The sequence below is a fragment of the Ammodytes marinus genome, assembly GCF_949987685.1.
Source record: "Ammodytes marinus genome assembly, chromosome: 11".
NCBI lineage: Eukaryota > Metazoa > Chordata > Actinopteri > Uranoscopiformes > Ammodytidae > Ammodytes > Ammodytes marinus.
Window position 1 is genome coordinate 10,868,961 of NC_137215.1, and position 9,774 is coordinate 10,878,734.

A 9,774-nucleotide genomic window follows, 5' to 3' on the forward strand; every position below is an offset into this window, starting at 1 on the left:
TTTGACAAGGGTGAATTTTGCCTCCATGACCTATTCACTGTTTGCCTGAGGTTCCTGTGTAATTATGAGAGAGGAGAGCGGATATGTACTGCACGGCCAAATGGGTCGCTCATACCGGCATGAACACAGAAAAAAGACCAAGGAATCATTAAAAGATCCTGTTCAATGTATATATTGTTTAAATATTATATAACATTTATTTACACCGGTCATTGAGACACTGGGTCTCATTCTGAAGAGAGACCTGTTGTATCAGGCAGCATTTAAGAACTGCAAATATCCATGGCCCTGTTCTACTGCGGTTTACAAACTCATTAGAACGTCTTAGCCCTTTTAAGGGTTAACATGTGAGGGAATAGAACTCATCGCTTCCCATATCAAACTACTGTGAGGTGATAATGAGCTGCTAATGGCTGATTAGATGGAATCAGTGGGTGTCGGGCTGTGAGACATGTGAGCAGAACTGTGTGTGTACTGACCTAAAGCACGTAGTTGAGCCGCTTCGAAAAAGTCTTAATTAAGCGTTTGGTACCTTTGGAGATTTGAAACACAAAGTGAAATGAGGTGAGGAATATCCAAGATCATTACAATTGCAGTATAAAAACTGAATTCTTTGAGAATGATCCATCTCTTATGACTCACACCTCAAACTTTGTAATTGAAGCCTGGATAAAGTGAGCACACATATTTCTCTCTTGCAGCTGCTATTACCAAAAACTCAGAAGAAGAACACAAATACATTTTGAGCAGCATACCATAGTTTAGTGTGTTAGCATGCATAACGTTTGGTAAATGGTAAAAGGTATGAGAGGCCACTGGGAATGTCATTAGATAAAATATTTTTTTGGAGACATTTATTGTCTATTTTTCACATCCCCATTAAAATGGTTTCAGCACAATAATTAGGATTTGTCCTCAAGGGGCTTATACTAGAAAGATTCGATGGTCAACCTGTCAGACAGTTGGCGAGATGTTTCAGTCTGGACCGTAATGTCATCCTTAGATCCCTTTATACCTCCAGGTCACATGGGGTTATGGGCTTAAAATGCAGAGAGGGATCACAACCTGTGTATTATTGATTTGTTATATAAAACACGAATAGCCTTATGAATATTAGTGTGTCCATCTAGAAGTACTTGTATGTATTCAATTTCTTCATTCGCCACACATATCTGTGATTATCAATTTACAGAACGGAATCAAAACATTTTTCACCCTGAAAATAAAAGGTTGACTTGTATGTGGTTGTGTATTATGTGTTCTTGTGTGTGTTTCTTAGCCAACCTTGCGATAATGACCAAACCTTTTCACGAGATGGAAATCGCAGGTGCTGCAGCATTGCAATTATACCTCCAGCCGGTGATTTATTCTCTAGAGAAAAATAATAAGGAAAAAAAGAGTGCCTCACCTGCAAAGTTGTTTTCAGAGCCTATAATTAAAGCACACCCACCTGCAACCGTCCTGCCATTAAAGAGGATGGACTCCTTCACTGATGTAGCTGGAAACAGAGCAGCAACCCAGTTGTGCTTTTGTCTCACAGAAAACAACTCATACTGATAAGTGTTTTTCTATGTGTCTGTGTTTGTGTGTGTGTGGGTGTGCGTGCGCGTGCGTGTGTGTGGCACACTGGCGCACACCTCACGTTGTTTTCTTGCCTGAGCTGGCAGTGCCGCCTTCACGATTCTCACAGTGTGGACAGATGGCGAGGGCTTACCCTACCAAGAAACTCTCCCCAGACGTGATGCTCCACACAAGAGCTTCCTTGGCACCCACTGACCCGTCTCTCAGTCCAACCATGAGTCATTGCACAGCATCCTCCTCTCCCACCGAGTGTCAGCGTTTGCCCGTGTGGATTTGGCCTGGCAGCTTGCTTTTGATAAATCACCTGAAGTCAGCAAGTCAAAGGTTCTTTTCTCTCACACTTTGTATGTGCCGCCTGCTGCCTGTTTTAGCCCATGCACACAAGAGCCTGTTGGGAGTCACTGCACCTATTCCACCTTGATGCGATTTTCCATTTTAAAAGGCCATCTTCTGGTGGTTATTAGCAAATTAAACAGACACTCCTCATCAGATCAAAGGCACTGATTCAAATTCAAGACTGGAATAATTTCCTTAATGTCTACACTGAGCTGGGTTAAATGCCACTAGAGAAGAAGTGATTTGCACTCTGAAATTAGATTGCAAGTAGCCTACTTGGTGGAGATAACACGTGTCAAAATCAGTGAATATCTCCTCGCGGTCTGCTACCTATCAGTACTGTGTGTGTGCTGAAAAAAAATCCAGTGAAAATACACATCTTAGGCTAATATACCTACCAGTTAACTGATCTTAGGCTGTTTATTAACACCAGAATTTGTTTTCAGCACACACACACACAGTAAAGAGGTAGCGGATCGTGAGGAAGTATTTACTGATTTTGACAACAAGTGCTCTCCAGATTTGCAACAACAAAAAGACTGGTATTATTATTATTTTTTTAGATCTATCAACTGTGAACTTGATAAAAGAATAAGCAGCCTTTTCAAACGATGCTTTCAGATCCCCCCTCCCCCCCCTTGACTGGAGTGAAGTTACTTCCGTCTATATAAGAGGGGGTACATCTCACATGGCGATGGTATGTACTTGACAATCGGAAACACAGCCTTTTAAGACCAGGTTGTTCATCGTGCAGTCAGACATAGCTGATCTGTGTGCACTCAAATGTGTGGGCAGATGATTGGGTGCAAAGTGTGTGTGCCTGAGTGTGAGACTGTGTAGGTGGACAACAGTTAGCTGAATCTGCAAGGCTTAACATAATGTATACACCTCAGTGCAGTGCTACATGCAGCTCACTTGTAATGGAGGTCATTAATGTTCAGGCTTGCAGTTCACATTTTCCAAACTGACCTCAAACAACTGTAGAGGATTATAGTAAAAAAATTTAAATTAAATTCAAAATTCTAAAATGTCAATGCAATTGATCAGTGCCCAATTTTGATCAAGGAAACTGACTTACTGTGTACGCAAAGTACTGCCCGAACTTTCCTATTTATCTTAATGTCAGTGATAGACTATACAGACACACTAATAAAAGGAAAACCTTGAATATGTGGGAAAATCTAAAAATTGCTTCCGTATAGGATGAGAGGTGACGGCATGATTTGAGGTATGAATAACACGTATTCGTATGTTATTCGCTATCACCAGTTTTCAACCTCACTAAACACTCAAGGAAGTTAAAAAAAGCAAATGGAGACATTTTTGGAAGAATGGTGCTCATCTCTCATGTAGCACTACAGACTAAGAGAAGCTGAAAGAGAGGTTTTATGGTTTACCAAGTCACTTTTAATGGTTATATTTAAAATTATCCACCATCTTTTTTTGAAGCCTGGTACGAGAAATGACTAAATTCTTATAAATAATAAAAAATGTAATAAAAAAAACATTAAAGGTTCAGTAAGGGAAATGGTACTTTTAGCTATCTTCCTGTGAGTGACTGCAGTGAGCAGTCCCCTCCCTCGTCCCTACGTCACCACATAATGCACTGCGGTCTTCAAGCAGCGAGTCATCTAGCATCATCTCAGATCCGTAAGTGTGACTAAACATGATAAAAACCATCAAAACAGACATTGGGTAGGTTTTTCAACTGTTCCGCCATTGCAGGCGCATAAACATTCACCCATCTGTCGCTCTCTGCGCGTACACCGACAGTGAGACGGGCCAGTTTCTAGCGTTCTCTCTGCTGATTGGATATCAGGTCGTGGGATACCCAAAAAGTTTATTTTTATTACAAGCAGCGTGGGTGACTAAGAGACCTGTGTTATGAAGCGTGCACACTATATGATCACTGTATGAATATAGAGTGATTTAACGCGTATATTAACAGAAATATATCGCTCACTTCACCTTTAAAAACAAATGGGTGAGCTAAGTGAAATTAATGAGTGAGCTAAGGCCTGTTGAATAATGTGACCCATGAACCATCAAACCTCAAGTTTGTAAATGCAGTCTTGCTGTGACTGAACATGCCAACAAAGAAAACATTTTAAATCAAATCAAAACAGAAATTTTAATCAAGATAACAGCTCCACTCAATACAAATAATAGACAGATGATGGTACACCATTTAGCACACGTTTTCCATTATCTTTAGGAATTTTGAAATCCTTAAGCTCTCTTTCTTTGAACCGTCACAGCCCATTTCCCTGAAAGTGGCAGGGTGCTACAGGACAACAGGCAATGTTTCTCAGTTATCCAGATGACAACAGAACAATGTACACAGATCTTATGTTATGTGGGTCATACAAGGCTAGAACAACAGTCAAACTTTTACGGTCAGAGATTTCAGAGGAGAAAAACATTGAATATGTTTGTCAGAAAAATTTAGTTGAAAGGAGAAAGAAAAATCCTAAAAAAAGTATCCTGTAAAAAAGACTTCCGCAGCTCACACCAGTGTAGTCTAAGCGTCGTCGGGTTTGTCTCCCGGTGGTCCACATGGTTGAAGCATCTTCTCCATCAGGTTGAAGCGGACACGCGCTTTGCTCTCGTTCTCAGCCACGGAGAAGTAGTTGAGCAGGTCAAAATGTCCCATGTAGGAGCAGTAAGAGTCTCTGTGCTGGTTGACCAGCCATTCCCACTTGCTGGTGTCGGCGTGTCCGGTGCCGATGTACTTAGACTGGAGATGCTCCAGCTGACTGTGGATGTTGTATCTGTCCGTCATGGTGGCAGCGATGGGAGTCTCAAAGGCCCTGGACAAAGAACGACAAAACAATAGTCCGTTTAACATATTGCAATTGAAGAAAAATTCACATGGAGGCAGACATGAATTTGAGCCATGTAAACTATAAATAAATACTTAATTGATCCCCAGAGGGACATTCAGTTGTTACAGTTTCTGCCATTTTAGTATGTACAAAAACAACTAATCCAAATTGGATCCATGGACTGTATAACACATTTAAAAAGAAGCCCTCCTTTATAGTCTATGATCATACCTTGCTGTTTAACATTATCCTACATTATCAATATTATTGTCCAGATAAGGGTGGGAATATCAACTTTAACATGAATCTAATTAATAAAATCCAGTCATCCTGTGTGGTGACCACAAGGTAATACTGCTTAATTAAATTGGATGTGTACAGATAAACGAAATCCTGTGAGTTAAATCAGTTTTAAACAGAAACAGCAACGTTTGACTAGGTGAGTTTTTGTTTAATAACCATTTAACCTGCTCGTGAGACTGTTAATTGCTCAATAAATCGTGAAATAATAGTAACAAGCTCCCTCGCGCGTTCACAAACCATGGAACTATATTATACAAACAGTTAGCAGGCGAACTAGCTTTGTGGCTAAAAGTAACGTGAGGTTAGCTGGCTGATGTTAGCAAAATGAGCCATCGAAGCGTCACTTAAACGGCTCTTTAGGTTAAATATCTGTTTCTTGCTGATAACAAACATTTCATGGCAAAAAAATACTCACTCGACAAAATGTAATGAGTTGTAGAACGAAGCACACAAGGCTAACGAAAACGTCCTGTTGATATCTCGTCGCAGAGGAATGGGATTGCAACTTCCGGTAGGTTCCACTCGTAGAATGAACCGAGGAGAAACAAAGGGTGGAATTCAAACATGCTTCCTTGGCACGATCAGCTGCGCCTGTACTAATAGCCTACATGGTTGTAAACTGTTAAATGAATGATTCATAATAACTGAGTGGATATTATCAGAAGAGTTAGCAGACGAAACTTCTTCATTTCCCGGTGGGGTTTTGCACCCCGGTACATAGGCTTTTTGATCTTAAGATGTCAAATTCTTGTTGTTGTTTTTCTTCTGAAAATCTGTATTTTAAAGGAGATGTCCACTTTTTCATGTAGCCTACTTTTTCTTAGACTTGTTTGGTCCTGATTGTTTGAGTGCTGTGCTGATAAGTGGAGCCTCATTTAAAGAGTCATCAATTCTGGAGAAAGCCTATAGTGTCAAAATCACTTTTCTTCTCAAAATCTGTGAATATCCCTGAAAACGAGATAAATAACCTGTGATCTCTTGAAAAAAGGCTCTGTTATTGGATATTTACCTTGAGAATACAGAAAATAGACTAATAAAAATTGTCCTGCCATGGCCACTCTTGGCTTTTTTCAATTTCATTTTTCTAATAACGTTTTTTTGTTTGTTATTTCATTACAAAGAGATGTGGAGAGAGGGAGAGGGATAGAGAGAGAGAGCAGATGGAAGGAGAAAGCAATTGTCATAGTAACAGCTGGGTAGTGCTGCCCTCAGGAGAACACTAACATCAGAGATATGAGTGTTGTCTGGGTGCACACATTCAGATAACATTAAAACATGGTAACCTTTTTGCCGCCTTATGTAACTGCCTTTGTTAGATAGAGCCACAATGAAATATTTAAAGGTGTTTTTCTAGTTGTTTGCTTTAGCAATTTGTACATGGAAAATTGACTTTTCCAACAAGACACACAAGTTGATAAACTGCCTGAGCTTTTACAGGATAAGCAACATGTGGGAAAATTGTCCAAAGATGTGGTTTTGCTGTTTCTGTTTTTATGTGCTCAGCCTGTGATTTATAGAAAAAAACAAGCAAACTGAAAAGAATCATCCAAGTTTTCAGTGAAATTGGAACTGGGAGGGAGGGTATAACATACTCACACAGGTGGAGCTGCAATATTGTCCTTATTTCATTTACTATAAACATAAGCTTGTGGGCCTTGATTAGCTGCCGTGCTTTTTATGCTTGTGGTATATGACAACACCCTTCATTGTTGTATGAGAACAAATAGGATAAGTAAGGAGCTCAGTGTGGTAAGGGGGGTGAAACTGGACTACCACCAGTCCTCTTGTCTTGAGAGAAGCTGCAGGAACAATTTGATTTGATTGTCTTTATTTCGAACATGCAAGCAAAAAAAAAAAAAAACAAGTTTGAATATTAATAGATGAATAAATAAAAAACAAACAAAAAGCAAAAAAAAAAATAGAATTAAAAAAACAGACACTTTCTACATGCTCGAAAGGGGGTAGGAGGAAGTTAAAAAACGTATCTAGTACCCCTTAACAGACAACAACAATGAGGGTTGTCGAGGAGTCAGTTGAGCACATGTGGCATTTGCATCAGAACGAGAAAAATGATACAATTGTAAGTGTCATGTAATTATTCTCTCACTTGACATCCACTTAAAGGAATATAATTGGGGCGCTTACATTATGCAATTCCTTTCCCATTATCTGTGTGTAGGCCTATGTTTGATGGTGACCGTCGTTGACAGGCCTTCTTTCCTGAGTTTTCATTGCATCTGAGTCTGTAAGCACAGCACTCAACACTTTGTATATTAAGTAGTAGGCTACACATTTTAATTAATGAGCCATGTGGGGATATTATTGAAAAGAAAAACAAATAGTAAACAATATAAGGCCGCAATTCCTAGACAAGTTTTCATGCAAATAGTACAGAAGCGTTTCACAAGTCCTCCACTTTTCCAGAAAGGAACTGATATGTAACTGTAAATTTTATCAAATTACCATGACATTTGATACTAATTACTGGGAATATGGATACAGTGTTTGGTACACTTCAGAGTATTGAATTCCTATTAACTGTTAGTCAGTACTCAGCAGGTCTGCTGACCATGAATAAATATGCCTCTGTGTTCCCTAAATGCATAGGCAGCAAGCATGAAATTCAGCATAAAGTGAGCATAGAATCTCATGTATTAAACTGTGTTATAAATGGAAAATTTAGTCAGGTGGTTTTAAAATCAGCGCAACTAACTTGTGTATATTTTCATTATGGGAAAATCCATTTTTAAAGAATTAACTTATATAAATGTGAGAGAGACAAGCTAAGTAAGAACATTTAAAAACTGCAGCCCCACATTGAGGCTTATCATATATCATGACCTTTAGTCGTATGGATCAAGCTCCAAATATAAGGCAAACGTTTAATTTAACAGTTTAACAGCTGTTCGCTAAACGAACAGGGCTTACGTCACCTTGTGCATCGCTCTGATTAGTTGTAGTGCTATCCAACTACGTGCAGTGGCATTTGAAAAGCACGAGTAGGAGCCGCCCCTTGAGTTGGAAATTACTATTGATCGTGGCCAAACCCTCTATCATTCAAGATATCAGGGTCTGGATTTCCAGGCTAGGCGTGTATGGTATTACAGAGAGAATATGTGTAAAATGCACCTTGCAAGGTTCTTGAGTGTGTGTCCGCTCCAAGGTCTGTGAAGAAGTGTTTGTAATGCATTGAGGGGGTCACTTGTGCTGGCCTGTTGTATGAATGCGACAGAGATTTAGTCGGCTACTCATTATCTTCCTCAACGTTTTTCATTTCTGCACTCTGACAGCAAGCACAAAGGGTACGATTTATGGCACTTTTTGCAGTGCTACACCAATGGTAAAAAAGAAAAACAGTCACAGGCAAGATAATTAAACTTTCAAAGCCAATCTTTTTATTGGGCAGACCTGGGAACTGCAAAGCAAAGCACCACTAGCAGGAAGGAAGGGTGATGCAATCAGGTGGATGGATGGGAATGTAGCCCGACTGGATGGCTCCTGTGCATCACCGTCCTGCTGAGAGCGATTGCAGAGTCAGCGATATTTCCAGTGATTTAAAACCTACTGACTAAGAGGGAGCTTGTTCCACCAACCACCAGGCGTCGGAGGTAAAATGGAGAGAGGAAATAAAAAACAAACGACACTCCGTGGGGTTGTTACAGCAACGGCTATAGTTTGGACGATTGACAAAACCGAGGCGCCTCATTGGTCGCCTGTCAACCTGCCAGTTTTTGCTGATGCTGTAGGCTATGTCTGGCTCATCAGCAGGGCAAAGTAATGAGGTTTCCGATGGCAGCTTTACAGGACTCAGTGGTCTGTCCCACTCAATCGGTTTCTGAAACATTAGCTCGTCCAACTGGCTCCTTTTTTTTCCCCCAGTGACTTTTATTTTCCATTCCCACACCTGAGATTCTTCCTTCTAGTGTCTGCCTCTCACCCTTACTGATGTGCCGTGAATCACACACCAGCAAAATGCAACGTTCATCTCGGGCAGACGATGAAAGATGGTTAGCAATTCATCAAGGTGTGAAATAGCCTGAGGAAAGTAGACCGCTCTATGACAGTGCTGAGTCGCTGGGGTATCAAGGCCAGAGAAAATGGGCTTAAATCGAATTTGACAGAGCTCTGGACATACAATTTCACTCATTCTTGCACCTGCTGTTCAGGGGTTTAGCTTTATTTGCTGTTAAAGACTCATTATTTTCTCCATTGATCGCATGCTACGGTCAGTTAAGCGCCTGTGTACTCAAGGCTTTGGTAATGAACTCAGCAAAGCTACTTGTAGCAGATAAAACATGAGTTGTGGCCTTGATTTTCAACTGACCAAAAAAGAAAAAAAAAATGTGTGCTTGTGTATGGTCATAACCGCGCGAAAGGCCGCGATTTGCAGTAAATAAATGTCCACACAATGTCTCCAAGTGTCTGTATGCTATTTAAAAAGAAATCAAGCAAGTAGACTAATAATAACATTAATTAATTATTGGTTATCGCATCACAGAAGGCATATTGGCCTATAATAATAAAAAAACACCACCTTGACTATGTTTACAGTTTAAAATAGTTTTGAATGAAATGCAAACCTCAGTGAATCATTTGCTCTTGTTTCTCTGTCCTGAGATTCACACAGACTGAGTAGTCTTCTTTAAATGTTACAAATTGAGCTAATAAACTGAACTTCGATTTTTTTTTAAGTTGCTGCAGAAGTTATCTCGGGTATGACAGAAAATAA

At 40.0% G+C, this 9,774-nt stretch overlaps 1 protein-coding gene across 1 annotated transcript; it reads right to left on the bottom strand.

The window, feature by feature from the left end:
- Positions 1-3,417: 3,417 nt before the first annotated feature.
- On the bottom strand, positions 3,418-5,556 carry sf3b5 (splicing factor 3b, subunit 5). The gene is made up of 2 exons (XM_080036318.1): positions 5,461-5,556; positions 3,418-4,727 (listed from the first exon to the last, which is right to left on the bottom strand). The coding sequence occupies exon 2, from the start codon at positions 4,697-4,699 to the stop codon at positions 4,439-4,441; it is 261 nt and encodes an 86-aa protein (XP_079892444.1). The 5' UTR covers positions 4,700-4,727; positions 5,461-5,556; the 3' UTR covers positions 3,418-4,438.
- Between the last annotated feature and the right edge of the window lie 4,218 nt (positions 5,557-9,774).

Excerpts from the sequence above, each read along its gene's own strand:
- sf3b5 (XM_080036318.1), bottom strand. The coding sequence starts at position 4,699 with ATGACGGACAGATACAACATCCACAGTCAGCTGGAGCATCTCCAGTCT.